Genomic DNA, 15,613 nt, shown 5'->3' with positions numbered 1-15,613 from the left:
GTTGCCCTTGAACCTGAGTGGGCTCTACATGTTGTGCAGACTCCAGTGCCTTCATATGAAAATGGGAATGCCTCTGTGCTTCCCGTGGCTGTTACTCAGCAGAGCTGTGGCATTTTCGTGTGTGCCAGGTTAACAGTGACAGGAGGCATGACTGACTGACATATCCGTGTTGGCAAGTTGCTGGGAGGGGAATGCAGATATCTGTATTGCTCAGCTGACTTCAGACTCCTCCTGCTGTGACTAAAATCCAGTGGGTTTTCCTTCTTTCAGGAATGGCATGTCTCTGGGAACTGCCTTCGATAACATCACGAGGGGTGCTGGAATGGCTTATTTCCCTGCCATCAGCCTCTCCTTCAAAGAGTCTGTTGCTTTTAACTTCGGAAGCCGTCCACTCCGATATCCTTTGGGTGTGGGGAGAGGAGGTGTGAAGGAAGAAGAGCCTGTCCTGAGACCATCTTTGGAGACTGTAGAATAAACAGACCTGACCGCAGTTCACTTTCTGCTGTTGGCACTTGTGTGCAGAGCAGAGTCAAGGAGAGAAGAACCAGATACCCCCTCAGCTGGAGCAGAACTGCAGGACACAAACTTCAGTTTCAGAAATGAGAGTTGCTTTCAGCTCTGAGTCAGCAACTGCTGCTACAGCTGGAGGCTGCCTGTTCCAGGCATTCAGATCTTGTAAAGTTCTCACTTTCCAGTTTTTGAAATCCTTGTGCTGCTGAGACTCTTGGCCACTGATTTCTTTTACCTTCCAGCCATATGGGACCTCTGACATTTATTAGTGTTGCCTTCTGCCTTCCTCTGCGAATGGTGAAACCCTCAGCTCCTGTCAGAGCAGTTCTGGCTCTGCCTGTTGGTAGCTGTAGCAGGGGGTCAGGTTGGTCTTTCTGATAAAAAAATGTTTCACCCAAGCAGAAGTGTGGTGTGAAAAACTTGCTGCTTTGCAATATTGAGGAAGTGGGGATAAGAGCTTGTGGCTAATCGTCCATTTAGAAGGCACTGTGGTTTGAACTGTGACTGGGGTGTGCATGGGTATAGAGTAAAATAGACACACAGTCTTTCCCTTGCACAAACAAAAGAAGCCCTGAAAGGATCAGATTGCATCTTCCCTTAACACTCACCTACTTATCCAGTGGAAGGTTACCGGCCCTTGCAGGATCCTCCCGTGGCAGACCTGGTGAAGGCTCGGAAGCTGTTGGGCTACTTGAAGAATGTGATCCATGTTGGGATAGATGTGACGGTAGGCTCACGGCACTGGGTGGGTCCGAGGGGCACCACGCTGGGGAATGTGGTTCTGCTCTTCTCAGCACATGCTGCCAGCTCAGATGTTTGCATACACCAGAGACTCTAAATGCTTGCATGCTTTTGCATGGGGTGTGCATGTCCCTGGAGCTCTCTGCCTTGCAAAATGGCCTTCCTGGTAGTTCCAGGGCTTAATTTAAATCATACTGGGCTTTGTTGTTCTCAGTCTTATGAAAGTTCATTGCCAGTATTCAAGAAGTGATGTTTGTCAGGGTCGGGACTTCTGGGTTTGATTTTGCTCCCTTGAAAGCAGTTTGTTCATATCCTGAACTTTTTACTGGTGTCCTGGTGCAGTGATGTGGTGAAATTCTGGCAGGTCTGCCTTGAGAACTGTTTTTGCTGGAAAACACTATTTTCCACTAGGATGAGAGATCTGTTTATGCCCGAAACATAGGGAAAGCCATCTGCTGTGGTCTTGGCTTGAATGGAGGCCTGCTTTGCTAGTCAGCCTCCTCTGTAGGGGTTCCCATTTACAAATTATCATGCAAACTTAACCTTTTTTTAGAAAAACATTGCCAAAGTGCCTGCATGTGGCTGATAGTGACATCTGGACTGCACTGCAGCTTTCTAGAGGCATAGGCCTGGCTTCTTTGCCATCCTAAATTCTCGTGTTCGAGGTTTTTTACTGCAGTCAGGCATGGAACAGCAAACAGGGGCTGCTCCAGGCCTCTGGTTCACTCAGTTGTTGGAGGACGGGTGGATTTGGTTGGATCCAAGCTGTGTGTTTTTCTGGGTTTGTCATTGCAGGAAGGAAAGCTGGTGGAGAAGGACACATCCATGTGGCAGCTGCAAGGAGAACCCACAGTGTTGATTACATTAGCTCACATCTTCAATTATTTCTCCCCTCTCATGGTGAGTTTTGCCTGCCCGTTACAAGCTTCTGTAGTGCTTGTTTTTGGTCTTGCAAGGCAAAGTAAACCTCAGCTTTCTCTGGGAAGTGATTGTGCTGTGGAGGACTGTTGACCCAGGCTCTCTGTCTGCAGTGCAAGGTGTACCTGGTGGAAGATGTGCTCATGACCTTCCTGTTGAGCATCCTTGAGCGAGGAGGGGCAGTGGAGGCCCACCCCCTTATTCAACAGCTACTGGATCTCATGTGGCTTCTTATGGAGGTGAGTTCCTAGGGTGCTGGATCACAGGGAGACTCTGGGAGGTGCTGAGGAGCTTTCCCTGGGAAAATCTGGTAGTGTTCAACTTCTTTCCCCTCCTGGTGACAAGATCTACCTTTTTTTTGTGGTAGACCACCCTCTCACCTAGCTCAACTGGTGAGAGAACTGCTTCACACACAGGGAATGAGGGTTGAATGCAGAGTAATTGGTAATGGTGAGACTGGCATTGAGTTAACAAGTAATTTCTAAACTTCTCCTACTGCTGAAGGAACTGGTAATGGTGAATGACTGCCTGCTTCTGGAAACATCAAGTTTATCATTAAGAAATGGTCTCTTGGATGTTGTTAGTGCTAATGTGTCAGTCAAGGTCTTAAATGCTACTGTGTGTTCCAAGAGATCGACCAGAGTGTGCAGGACTGGGGTAGAAGTGGGCACTGTCACCACCTCCTGCACTGCTGGGGAAAGGCCTCCTTCAACTTCCCTTCCTGTCCATGTTGGATGAAGCCACTCCTTCCTGGGACTCTTGTTTGAGGCAGCCTTTGCTACCACTGGGAATCTGCTGCTGCTGGATTGCTTGGCTGGTTACACAGAGCCAGTCACTGCCAGGGATCTGCTTGGAGACAGCATGTCTGCCCTTTTGGGTGACAGATAACAGATAAGGGCACTGGCCCAGCCTGCTGTCATGAGAAGTTTAATTGACAAATGTCATGACTCCCTCAGGCCCATCATCCTAGAAGTGATGCTGGACATCCTGGTAGGGCTACTGTGTTTGTGGAAGAGTTGACTGTCATCCTGCTGATTGGCTCTGAGTTGGACTCAAAAGACAACTCCTCCATCATCACATTTATGCAAGAATAACTTCTTTCCTTTCTGGGTTGGTTCTGCTAGCACTGAGTAGGTTCAGGGGATAATGAGGATGGGTGACTGCTGAACAAAGAGGGGCTGGGACTTTGGCTTTTTGTTTGATGACTCAGGATTGGTTTTACTTGCAAAACTTGTTTTCATGTAGCAAAGTGATGGCACCAACTTCTGCTTGGGCCCTCTCCTATGGAGTCAGATGGACACTGTGGGTTCAGAGCACCTGCTTGTTCAGTTCTGACTCCCATGTTTTTGTTCTTCAATGTATTTCTTATTTTCTCAGGAGTATGAAGTGCATGAGTGCCTCAAGCAGCTACTGATGTCCCTGCTGCGGGCTTACAGGTTCTCCCCCATCATCCCAGACCTGGGATTACAAGTGAGTTGCACTTCTGAATCCTCAGGAATCTGTGACTAGCCAGCTTCTGTTATGTCCCTTTGTCCAAAGGTACATGAGGTTTTGGATTTTACAGTTGTTTGATCCAGAGATGGCAGTTTTGTCATATTGTACCTATCAAAGAGTTGTATCATCTTCTGCAGATGGAATCACTTTTACTTCTCCTGTTTCCCTAGATTCACTACCTCCGGCTCACCATTGCAGTCTTGAAGCATGAGAAATCCAGGAAATACCTACTCAGCAATGTTCTGTATCCTTTGTGCCTCCTCCTGTCTCAGCTTTCCCTTCCCTCAATAATGCAGCCAAGGACATTTCAAGGATCTGCAGGTCGTGGGAGGCAGAAACCACCCTGTCTTTGAGAGGTCATTTCTTAGGTCTCCTCTGCTTGATACCCATCTCTACAAAGTCCTGCTTTGAGGAGTGTGAGCAATGTTGTATAGGCCACATCCTACCAACACAGAGGAGCTCATTTCTACCTGACTGACCTCTCTGGTATCCCTAGAGCAAAGCCACTTTCAGAGCAGTGGCTTTTAGCATTTGGGCAGCCACTGTGAGAGCTGCATGAGGCTTCTCCCGGGAGAAGGGGGCTCTGGATCCTGCAGTGGTTGTTTGGAAAGGGGTTTCTCACTACAGCCCTGGATTCATGCCCCGTGCCTGCTCCCAGTGTAGCTCCTGTGCTTGCTTTAACTCGGCCGCAGGTTCGATGTGCTCCGTTCCGTTGTGTTCTTCTACATCAAGAGCCCGCTGCGTGTGGAGGAGGCAGGTTTGCAGGAGCTCATTCCCACCACGTGGTGGCCAAACCGCTTCACCAAAGAGGTGAGTACAGGCACATCCACTAAGGAGTCTGAAGAAATACTGTGGCCTGATGTCCCTGTCATTTTCTGATGAGGAGGTTGAATGGCCTTTGTTTCCAGCTGTGTTAGCACTGGAGGGTCCTGCGGAGCTGTAGCTTCTCCATTGCCCTGTCATCTTTTATGTCCACTTAGAGGGGATGTTTGGGGTGTGGTACTCAGACAGAAGAAGGGGGACAGTCGTCCGTGGCAACAGATTGGGAAGGGAACCTCCCAGTGTCTAAGGAATTACAGGTTATAGGGGTGTCCCCAAAAGATCTCCTGCCCTTACTTGTTAGAAGGCTGGGGAAGGTCTGTTCAGGTGTGCTACCAGCTGCAGTCACACACTGGCACATTGTGTCGGGGAGTTTCTGCTCTTCATTTGGCAAGACATTTTCTCTGTGCTGTGGTCTCCTACTAATCAGTGTTTGTCCTCCAACCAGGGCAAGGAGAGTAAGGAGGTGAAGGAGGAGAGTGCTGAGGAGAGACTGAGGCGTCGGGCATATGAGAGAGGTTGCCAGCGGCTCAAGAAACGCATTGAAGGTTTGTGAGGAAGGAGGGAAATTGCCAAGATCCCACACCTTTTGTGCAGCCAGGAGGGAGGACCAACTTTTGAGCTGTTTCCAAATCCCCTTCACTACCTGAAGTCCAGCTGTGTTCCTGTCAGGACAGGCTGTGCTGCAGGGGTGGGAGCCAGCCATGCCATTTTCTGGTGGCAGGTCAGGATTGCTGGGACCCCATTGCACAGACCTGCAGCTCCCCATCATGGGCCACAGGCAAACCAAAACTCACCTTCAGGGGCGTTGTTTGTCAGCTGTGAATGAATTTATTGCTAGGGGGCGAAGGAGAAAATTCTCATTAGCTTTCTGCCAGCACTAATTCTTCCTGGGCCCCTCTGCTGAGGAGGTAGCCTTTCTTCTGGGGACAGGTCACTGCAGTTGGGGTTAAGAGGGGTTAAGTTGCTCTCCAGTGCTTGTTTTCTGATGGTAGACGTGTGTCCCCATTTCAGTGGTGGAAGGTCTCCAGGTTCAGATCCTGAAGCTGCTGCTGAACAACAAGGACAGAGGAGGGGTAAGCACTCTGTGGATGTTTGGGGACGGTATCTCCACGTGATGGGCCTTGTAAGGCATAGATTTACTACCTGATTTTCCTTCTGCCAGGGGGAAGCCTCCAGATACATCTTCCTAAACAAATTCCGCAAGTTTCTTCAGGAAAATGCTAGCAACAGAGGGGTAAGTCAGAGGGCCAATCTTCCCACGAGCCTCCGGCACCTTCAGGTTGGGAGCAATGCCCTTTTGGCTGGGCTGCTTCCAGCAGTTGATCCACTGAGGCCTAGATATGTCAGGGAGTGAGGAGGAGGGAGATCTGAGGCCAGAAACCAGGCAACTTATCCCAGTCCTATGCAGTGATTTATAGGAAAGTGGACCTTGGGGACAGCCCTAGGTGGGAGCTGAATGTCCTTCTATAACCCCTTGGGGAGCATGGCTGTGGGGTGCTCTGCTACAGCAGAGCTTTGGCTTCCTCTTCACTGCCTGGGTGAGGACTGTTCTGGCCCTGGATGAGGCTCTTGGCCTGCAGCTTTGGGAGGTAGGCATCCACTGGTGCAGGAAACCCTCTCTTCACCTGCATCTCTGTGTTTGTCATCAGCCCCATCTTTGGTGGTGGAGCGTGTTATCCCTCCTACTCCTCTGTCAGACCAGTTTGTTGTTTAAATGCCCAGGACTTTCTGGAGGTGGAAACTGCTGCCTACCATTAGGACTGGGCTCTCTACCAGAGCTGGAAGCTAGAGATGCTAGTAAGGCTGAGAACACAAAGTTTCTGCCTCCCCCATGTGGCCCCTGGGACTGAGATGCATTTTCACACCTGCCCTGATGGTTGGACTCTCATTCTTGCCCTAGAACTTGACTGTGTTGTGCCCACCAGAGTACATGGTGTGCTTCCTGCACCGCCTCATTGCTGCCCTGCGCTTCTTCTGGGATGGACACAAGGCAAAGACCCCAGCTGCCCTGAGCAGTGAAGGTGAGGCCTGGGGGAGAGGCTTTGAAGGTTAGGTTGTCCTAACCTTGTGGTTAGGACAAGGTTTGCTTCTCAGTAGTGCTTTCCAGAATGATGGAAATTTTGTGTTTCTCATGGGTGCTTGAGCCTTCTCTCACTCTGTGACTGTAGTTCCCAGTCACCCTGGGAAATTCCCATGTGCAGCTCTATTCCAATTAACCTCCACACCTGAGATTTGAAAAGGGGCACCTGTGCTGTTTGTCAGTTCCCCCTCTCTGCTCTGGAGCAGAGTCCAGTATTGATAATGAGTCTGTGGATGGGCAGCTCAGTGATCCCATAGTCAAAGTTTAGGGAAAGATATTTGTCTAGCTTTGTGGTTCCCAGACTGTGGAATTAAGGGGGAACCGAGTCAGTGCCAATTTGTTTCCCACCCTTAAACCCCACCTTGCCTGTGCATCCGTGATCTGCTTGGCATTCCCTTTTCTTACTTTAGATTGACCCTTTCCCTAGACTCAATAAGTGCTTTATAATCCATGTGGGACTAAGTGTCAGAGCTGGAGTAGCCAGGTGGAGAGCTGCCAAGTCTTATGATGATCCAGTTTACCCCAGTGCCTGTGGTTTGAGGAAGGAAGTGCTGGGAGGCTTGTTGTTGATGGCCCTTGGTTGCTCCTGTTTCTGCATGGATCTAATGCTTCCTCCATTGTGGAAATCACCTCTGCCTTAACGGCTCGTGCTTTTATGCCAAAAATCTTGTTGATAAATGTTAGTCTAGGCTGGCCCCTGGGGTCTGCCTTAGGAGGCCATACATGTCTGTGTGAATGCTGTGCATGGGACTCATGGAAAAACCAAATCTTCTCTGCTTTAGAGGCTTATGTCCCTCCTCAACTCTTCTATAATGGGAAGGTGGATTATTTTGACCTTCAGCGACTTGGAGGACTCCTGTCTCATCTTAAGAAGACTCTGAAAGGTAAGTGCTTTCATTTCCAAAATCTGCATCCAGGTCCTGGCTGAAGTTCACCCAAGAGACATTCCAGGGAGCTGTGGGTAATGAATTTTGATTAAATTTGAGAAGACTTGAATTTTAATGAGGTGCAGGTTGCTCTGAAGAAGACACCGCTCCTATTGGGTGGAGTGTCCTTTAAGTGAACAGTTTACTGTTTGTATCCCTGAAGGGGGCATGTGGCAGTTGGAGGAAGGGGATAGTCTGGGAATATCCTCTGGTGTTTTGCTCTTGCTGCACCACAGCCAAGGGCTGGGAGCTGTCAAAGCACTGACCATCAGCCTGGCTCTGCTGGGCATGAAGGATGTCCAGGATTTACTTGCTGTACCACTCGGGGCAAGGAGTAGCAGCCCTGTGTATGTACTGCAGCTGTGTGTTTGTAAGCAGCCCACTCTGGCAATAAACTTCCAAAGCCTCCCTTAAGGAAGGATTAGAAACTCCTTGGCATTCCACTGGACTTGATTTGTCTCTGGTTTCTGGCTAATGCACCACTTACCTTTGCTCAGATGTCTCTTCCTCCCCAGGATGTTTGCAAGATTAGGACCATTTTCTCTGTCTCAAGTTAATCCCTAGTTTTTTCAAAATTAGATTACTTAACTTAAGAACTACATAATCTCCTCTGGTCTCTTACCAAAGTATCCTGAAGAGATTGAAAGACAGAGCTATGGATTAGAGATGACATTCTTTAGGCTTTGTACAGCACAGACATCAGCACAGCCTTCCTTTGGGTTGAGATTGTTTCTGGTGTGAGTCTCAGTCCTAGTGAGTTAGGGACACATCATGGGACAGCACTGAAGAACTGGATGCTTAAAAATTTGTCTCAGGCACAGAGTTTCCTTCCCTGCACTATTCTAGTCTGGCCCTGGTGGTTGTTTCCTGGTTCCTCAGTTATCCTATTTGTAGCTGGTAGGACCAGGAGCAGAAATGGGTCTTGGGTGAGCAGCACCCATCACTGCTTGGTCTCTGTTAGTGAGAGCAGACTTGTTCCATGGAAGGAAGCCAGGGGAAGGTTCTGATACACCATCTAGCTTTGCTGGCTGCTTCTCTACTGCCAAAAAGCAGGAGAGAGGATGAGCCCAGGGCTGCCTCATGGGAAGTGAAGGGTGACTCCTGTGTTCACAGCTGCTTTGCTGTGCTCTGTGCAGATGACCTGGCTGCAAAAGCCAATGTCCTGATTGACCCTGCAGAGCTACAGGCAGTGACTATGGATGATCTTGATGAAGATGAGGAATCAGCAACATCAGCAGCACAGGTGAGTTGTGTTAATCACCTGCAGGGGTCCTGGTGCTGGGGCAGCAAGTTCAGCCTCTGGCCAGAGAGGCTTTTCTTTAGAAGAAGACAATGTCTGGGCCAGGACTGTAACCAGTCCATGGGCAACCAGATAAACAGCTGCACTTACATGAGAGTCACTGGAGATCAGCAAGGTCCTGGATGTTTGAGCAGGGTCCCAAGTTTGAGCAGCAACATTTTCTTTGCTGTGTTCTCTCACTACCCACTGATCTGAATATGCCCCCTCCCCTCCATGGCAGCTCATGGTGCTTGCATTTGGAAGGGTGGAAGGCAATGACAGACAGAGCAGCTCCTTGCTGTGCAGATCTGCTGCTTGTGCCTGGCATGTGCCCTTGGAGGAAGGACTGTCCATTTGCTACCCTGGCACTGCTGGCCCAACCATGATGGGAAGGGTGTCCGCTCATCTTCCAGTGGCCACTGGACATCTATCCCAACATCCTTGCAGAGACAAGGGAGGAACAGCAGGCAGCCAAACAGCTGGAACTGCTTCTCCCTTCATTTCCTTTCAGTCCCAGCGTCCCTCTGCCGCCCTGGCCATCGGTGGAGCTCTTGCCAGGCCTGGCTGGCTCAGCTCCCCCACCCTGGGCCGTGCCAACCGGTTCCTGAGCACGGCAGCTGTCAGCCTGATGAACCCGCGGCGGCCGCTGGGCGCCCTGGAGAAGATCAAGGTGCGCACGCTGAGCGTGGAGCAGCGCACAGAGGAGGACAGTGAGTACTCTGCTGTGTGCTACCGTGGCCCAGGGGGTCCCTGGCAGAATGGCATCTTCCAGCTCCCGGTACTCTCAAGAGGAATGGAATCTCTTTGCTGCCAGCGTTGCTCCTTCTCATTCCCAGGATGTGCTGACACCCAAAAGTCCGCAAAGACCCAAAAGACCCCTTTGCCATCCTGAGCATGATGCTGGTGGTGCTGTCACTCTCTGTGTGTAGGGAGATGCTGCCTCGGTTCCTGCACGTGCAGTGAGGCTTTGCAGAGAGGTGGTTCAGAGGCAGTTGTGGCCACGTTTGCTCTGAACACAGACTAGCTGGAGGATGGCGTGTGCAGGAGCAGCACTGTTGCTGTTGCATTGGGCCATGCAGGCCTCTCAAGCATATACAGGGCTTGAGGAAGTTGAACTTACGTGGCCTGGGTCTGTCTGAACAGATCTTATGGGTCAACCTGATGCAGGCAGCAAGATGGGAATGGTGTGTTAGTGTATCTAGTGACTCACGTGGGCTGGGAAGGGGCACAGAGACACAGCGGGGCTTTGGCTTCAGAGAGGTGAGGGCAGAAGCTGAGGTGCCAAAATGCTGTGCTGAGAACTTCTTTCCTGTCTTGGGGATGCATTGCAGTTGAAGGCACCCATGGAAACGAGGGTCTCTTACTGGGCAGACCCCCAGAGGAGCCAGACCAGCCCATCACTGAGAACTCCCTTCTGGAAGTCCTGGATGGGATAGTGATGATGTACAACCTCAGTGTGCACCAGCAGCTTGGGAAGGTAAACAGCACGTGCTGTGTAGGAATCCATTTCCCCAACATCCAGGCTTCTACACTGACTCTGTTTCCTGCTTATTTAGTGACTGTATATGCCCTTCCCTTCTCCCAACAGATGGTTGGTGTGTCAGATGATGTGAATGAATATGCCATGGCACTGAAAGACACAGAGGAAAAAATCAGCCGCTGCCCAAAGAGAGTAAGTGTTTCTGGACTCCCACTTCCACTCCCTCCCTTTCTGTGGAGGGAGTGGGAATCAGTGCTATAAAAAGCATCCACAGAAAAGCTACTGTCCCCTTTCCCTCCTGCCAATGCTTCCTAGGTAGCCCCAAGGTGGTATTTGCTTTTGCATTGTTTGTCCAGCCCTGAAAAAGGATGCTGTAAATGGCAGTGACATCTGCCCTCACATCTCTGCACTCTTTTCAGAGGAGAGACATCCATGAGGAACTACTGAAGAGCCAAAAGGTCTTCTCTGAGAAGCTCAATCACCTGAGCCGGCGCCTCGCCTGGATAAATGTCACCATCTATTCAAAGGTGAGCAGGAGTGTAATTCCAGCAGCTCAGAGGAGACCAGTGAGTGAGCATCAGTGCTGCTTGGCTCACGTGCCACAAGTGTTGTTTTCCCTGGTGTTGAAGCAGTGGTGATGGTCTTTGGGGCTTATTGTCCGTTCTTGTGCATTGGAGACTCCTGTCCCAGCCTTGGTCCTGTAGTGTTTGTTAGGGCACAGCCCAGTCTGATCTGAGCTGGGCATGGTGCTCTGGGCTTTCACTTGTGGCATCTGCTCTGCAGACAGAAGAGTACAGGTCGAAAGCAGATTCAGTTCTCAGGACATGTCAGAGGATAGAGGCTGCTGTGGACCACTTCACTGAGCTGTGCTGTGCATCACAAGAGGATCTCACTGCTGCTGTTCTTCCTGAAATCTGCAGGATCCAAGCTGAGGGATTTTTGTTGAGGTGTTCTCCTCTTCCTCACTTTGTTTCCACATAGAGAGTGTGTTCTGCATTTAGTAATGCAATGACTATTTGCACAGGTTGTCCCTTTTTCTCTGAATTCACCATTTTCCAGGATAAAATCTCTGGTCTGTTTTCTCGTGAGCAGTTTTGCTGATCTTTTTCTGTCTTCCCCTGCACATTGCCTCGCCCCATCTCTGTAGCTTTTTTTGTACCTGGGGAAGAAGACTAGTTGCCTCGAACATGCAGAGGCAGCAGGGTCTCTGCATGTGTCCCAGGATGTAAACAGGGAGAGGAAGAATAGTTCTCATGAATGCATCTGGCAGAGCTATAGTGGCTGATCCTGGCTCATGAGCTCTTTGCTTGTCCTCTCCTTTACTCCTGAGAAGGAATGCAAGGCACAATACTGGAGGGAGAAGATCTCCAGATGCAATAGCATAGCCCATGCTTGCCAGAAAAGAATCCTTTCTTCCCAGACTACTCTGGAAAGGCTGAGGGGCATCACCAGGGTGCACTGCAGGTATGGCTGTGATGGCCCTTGCAGAAACACTTCATGTCTCTGGATAATCCATTGTCGTACTAAAGGCAGGTGCTGCCATCCATCAGGAGTGCAGTGTCACCTTTCTGGATGAATCAGCAGCATCTGGGAGCAAAGGTTACAGCCTTCCCTGCTTGCACTGCTGTTCTGGTCTGCATGGTCCACAGGGAGAGCAGCTCAGGAGCTGGCTCAGGGTGTGGAATGTGCCCTGAGAGCCCAGTGAGATTGCTGTGGAGCCAAATGTAGCTGCAGCCAGGAGCCTGTGCCTTCAGGGCTCCATCTCACAGCCATCCTGCTCTTTCTCAATGAATCCATCCATCCAGTGGCTCCTGTGTCCCTGGGAATTGTGTGCACTGGAGGATCACATCTGTGTGAGTGTTGCAGGCATTGCTGTTGCTGATGGAGAGAAAGAGCCTGGCTCTGTCTAGAGGTGAAGTCCTACTCTGTGCTGTGTCACAGCACAGCAGAGGCTGCTCCTTCCTCAGGGGAATTAGTCACTGGTTTATTCTGAGCTGAGGGATTCAAGGTTAGACAAAAGGGAAGGCTACAGCTTAAAAACACTCTTCGTTTTAAAGCACATAATCCTGCCTTCAAAACATCCCTGTGGGAATTCCAGCTTATTTTATTACAACACTGTATTTATCCATCACACTGTGGGTAATCACATCTTTGTATCCTCTTGGTGTAGGCTTTCTTCAAGCTTGGCAATACCTGAAATGATGTTTTGAGGTTGTCAAGTCTTAATAAAACCAAATGCAGCATTTCTTTTACCTTAATGTTGTCTGCACAGTTGCTTTTTATCCTGAAAGCAGCAGTTTGGCTGAGATGTGTGTTGGTGTCAAGATAAAAATGTCTTTTAATCATTTTAGATGATTTGCACTAGTTCAGTCTAATTTACAGAATAAAAACCCATGAAAGTCTCCCAAAGGTGGTAACAACATACTTTAGAAAAGCCACTAAGCAAACAAAATCCCTTATCTGCACCTCTAATTTTACTTTTTTCTTTAATTAGAAGTGTAACCCTTCTCCATCTATTTTTATGCAAGTAGTTATTGCTTATGCTATTTCTTGGCATTGCAGGATATGAAATAATATTTCCTCTTTTTATGGCTTTGTTGGCACTCATTTTTATAGTTTCGAGTTATGTAGATGCCCTTAAATTTCCTGGTTTTAATTTAGGACCCCCAGAGTTTTATTTAGAGAAACAAGAGGCTCCTCAGGACAGTAAATCTGTTTGAATGGCTGGCACAGAACCTGAAAGGCTGTGGCTGCCTATTACAAAGATCTGAGTTGGTGTGAGCTTTCAGCCTGTTCCCACTTAATCCCTACAATGGATCAACTTCCTTTCCAGCAGATTTCTGCTGGGTTTGCTAGTGTCTGCTTTCTTTCAGCAGCGTCCTTGGAATCAAAACTCACTTCCTTTTATTGCCACCAGGCTTGTGTGGTTGGATACACACTGGCAAGGATGCTGGGTGAGACAAAGCCATCACATTGATGAGAGCCATGCTCTGAGCTCGAGGTTGAGATCTTAGATTGTTCCTTCCACCTGAAGGTTCTGTGGCTCTGTGAAAAGCCTAAATGCACAGATCAGGTTACTGAACTCAGAGCAGCGGTCTGAGGAACACCTCCGATACGGAGATATTTCTGAGGTCTAAGTGTGGTGCTGATGGTTGTTTCTCCAAGGAGGAGCTGGACAAAACTCACTGGGGATTGTTGTGTTCTTCCTGGCCAGGAGAAGATGCAGGATATCTATTGGCTGCTGCGGGTGTGCATCCGCACCATCGAGCACGGTGACAGGACAGGCTCGCTCTTCGCTTTCATGCCAGAATTCTACCTCAGCGTGGCTATGAACAGCTACAGTGCACTCAAGAACTACTTCAGCCCTGTAAACAGCATGGAGGAACTTCCAGGTGAGGGCATGGGGAGGCCTTGCTAATTCTGTCCTGATAAAGTCACATCCTTATGGAGAAGTAGCAGTAGTTGGGCATCAGCCCTTCTGTGTCCTTTCCTGGTTGTGACGTGCTGCACCAGTACATTGTGTGTGCTGGGCAGGTGCTGAGGCTGCTTTCTGAGCGGGTACCCTCTGGTCACTGTACTCAGACAGGGAGCCCATGCCTTGCCCAAAGCTCTCACAGGGTTGGCTATAGTGTAAATTGCTGGCAGCTATGGATTGTGTTCCCAAAGGAGTATCAGGAATGGGCTGGGATGCTCTAAGATGTGAGCGCCTCAGCAGTGCGTGCCATTGCTTTCTGGGTGGGAGGAGATGTGCCATGAGTGCAGAAATTGGGACTGCTTTCAAATTCCCCTGGGATTTGGGTAAGTTCCTATGGAGATGACCACCCACATGGTGCCAGGAGTCTGTGTTTAGGTGGATTTCCTCTGGGTACGTTCTGTGCTTTCCTGGCTAAGTGACCCTGCTGAGCTCTTAGCAAATAGTTCTGTGCTTTCCAGAGCCCACGAAGGTAAGAAAAGCTTCTGTTCCCACCAACGAGACGTAGCTGAAGTGTTCACATCCTTTAAGTGGGGGCTGTGCCTGCTGTGCAGGCAGCAGCAGAATTAAGCAGTAGCAGATTTCTTAGGGCCTGCAGGCTGGACATGGCTTGTCTTCAAAGATCTTCTTTGTGTTACTCAGCCTCTTCTGCACCAGGCACCTCTCCCTTGCCATCTGACTCGATTGCATGGTTTTATGTTTCTCTGAGTAACTGTTTCAGACTCTGCAGACTGAGGTGAGAGGCTCTCCTGGAGATGAATGTGTCTTCCCAGCTGTCTGTTTTGACAACTAGACACACAACAAAGCTGCAGCTAGCTGTTACAGGGATGAATTCCGTGGCCTGTACCATGTCCACAGGAGTGCTGGGACCACAGGGCTTCCCATCAGGCCGTTGGTGTGACCCCTGCTCCCTCCTTCTCTTGCAGGCTATGACGAGACCCTGATGCGCCTTGCTGCCATCCTGGCCAAGCATTTTGCTGACTCGAGGATTGTGGGCACAGGTAAAGCTGCACTCCTCTGCTTTGGGGTGATGATGCCACAGGTCTGGCCAGTCCCACTGCCAGTGGCTCACCAGACTTCTGTTGGGATCTGTCTCCTGAATCTGTTGAGTGCTTTATGCCTCCACATACAAAGAGAGGCTGGGCACTGCCCTTGTCTGGTGTGTCCTTCTTAGTCCAGGGTTAGATACATGACCTGGGATACGCTTTGGAAAGCAGGACTCATGTCCCAGCTACTTGCATGTCCAGTCTGGGGTTATTCCTTAGCTGTCAGAGCATAAGCATGCTCTCCATGTCAGCTGGGACAGTGTGCCTCTCCACGTGAGGGTCAGTCCCTCCCAGCCCCTGGCACTCAGGTGCTCCCTGTGTGTCCTTGGGTGCCTGGCCTAGTCCCTTCTCATTCCTCCTCAGACATCCGGGACTCCCTGATGCAGGCGTTGGCCAGCTACGTCTGCTACCCCCACTCGCTGCGTGCTGTAGAGAGGATCCCAGAAGAGCAGTAAGTGCTGCCCTGCCTGTTCCTGGGGAGCTGGGGCAGGGCTGGGGTGGTGGCAGGGCTGGATGAGAGAGTAAGTGGGCTGCCAAGCACCACTGAGGGTCCAGGAGCTGCAGCACAGTGCTGGAGTTGATTTAGGAGCCTTCTGTCACCCTTATACCTGTGGCTTTGCTCTGCCCCAGCTCTGTGGGTCCTACTGTGTGTCCTGTTTAATCCCCTGTTCCCAAACCCCGTGGGCTGACCTGTGTCCTTGTCTGGCAGGCGGATCTCCATGATGAAGAACCTCCTGGCTCCCTACGAGCAGCGACCCTGGGCACAGACCAACTGGATCCTCGTCAGGCTGTGGCGGGTGAGCATCCTGCATCCCAGCCCCTCCCAGCATCTGGGGCTCGTGGGA

At 50.2% G+C, this 15,613-nt stretch overlaps 1 protein-coding gene across 3 annotated transcripts in view; it reads left to right on the top strand.

The window, feature by feature from the left end:
* The window catches only part of RNF123 (ring finger protein 123), a 54,400-nt gene that overhangs the window by 15,966 nt on the left and 22,821 nt on the right, over positions 1-15,613 (top strand). For all 3 annotated transcript variants that reach the window (XM_064667949.1, XM_064667947.1, XM_064667948.1), the window contains exons 10-30: positions 271-396; positions 1,123-1,237; positions 2,047-2,151; positions 2,283-2,408; positions 3,547-3,639; positions 3,834-3,907; positions 4,356-4,473; positions 4,931-5,030; positions 5,497-5,558; positions 5,648-5,719; positions 6,386-6,506; positions 7,348-7,449; positions 8,628-8,734; positions 9,282-9,480; positions 10,102-10,247; positions 10,359-10,442; positions 10,670-10,777; positions 13,465-13,642; positions 14,649-14,723; positions 15,132-15,219; positions 15,478-15,565. In XM_064667949.1, coding sequence (XP_064524019.1) covers positions 271-396; positions 1,123-1,237; positions 2,047-2,151; positions 2,283-2,408; positions 3,547-3,639; positions 3,834-3,907; positions 4,356-4,473; positions 4,931-5,030; positions 5,497-5,558; positions 5,648-5,719; positions 6,386-6,506; positions 7,348-7,449; positions 8,628-8,734; positions 9,282-9,480; positions 10,102-10,247; positions 10,359-10,442; positions 10,670-10,777; positions 13,465-13,642; positions 14,649-14,723; positions 15,132-15,219; positions 15,478-15,565 — 2,287 coding nt within the window. The remainder of the gene's footprint in view (positions 1-270; positions 397-1,122; positions 1,238-2,046; positions 2,152-2,282; positions 2,409-3,546; positions 3,640-3,833; positions 3,908-4,355; positions 4,474-4,930; positions 5,031-5,496; positions 5,559-5,647; positions 5,720-6,385; positions 6,507-7,347; positions 7,450-8,627; positions 8,735-9,281; positions 9,481-10,101; positions 10,248-10,358; positions 10,443-10,669; positions 10,778-13,464; positions 13,643-14,648; positions 14,724-15,131; positions 15,220-15,477; positions 15,566-15,613) is intronic.

This window comes from Pseudopipra pipra, chromosome 11 (genome assembly GCF_036250125.1).
Source record: "Pseudopipra pipra isolate bDixPip1 chromosome 11, bDixPip1.hap1, whole genome shotgun sequence".
NCBI classification, from domain to species: Eukaryota; Metazoa; Chordata; class Aves; order Passeriformes; family Pipridae; genus Pseudopipra; species Pseudopipra pipra.
Note: the sequence above shows the minus strand (reverse complement) of the source record. Positions and strands in the feature narration are given on the sequence as shown.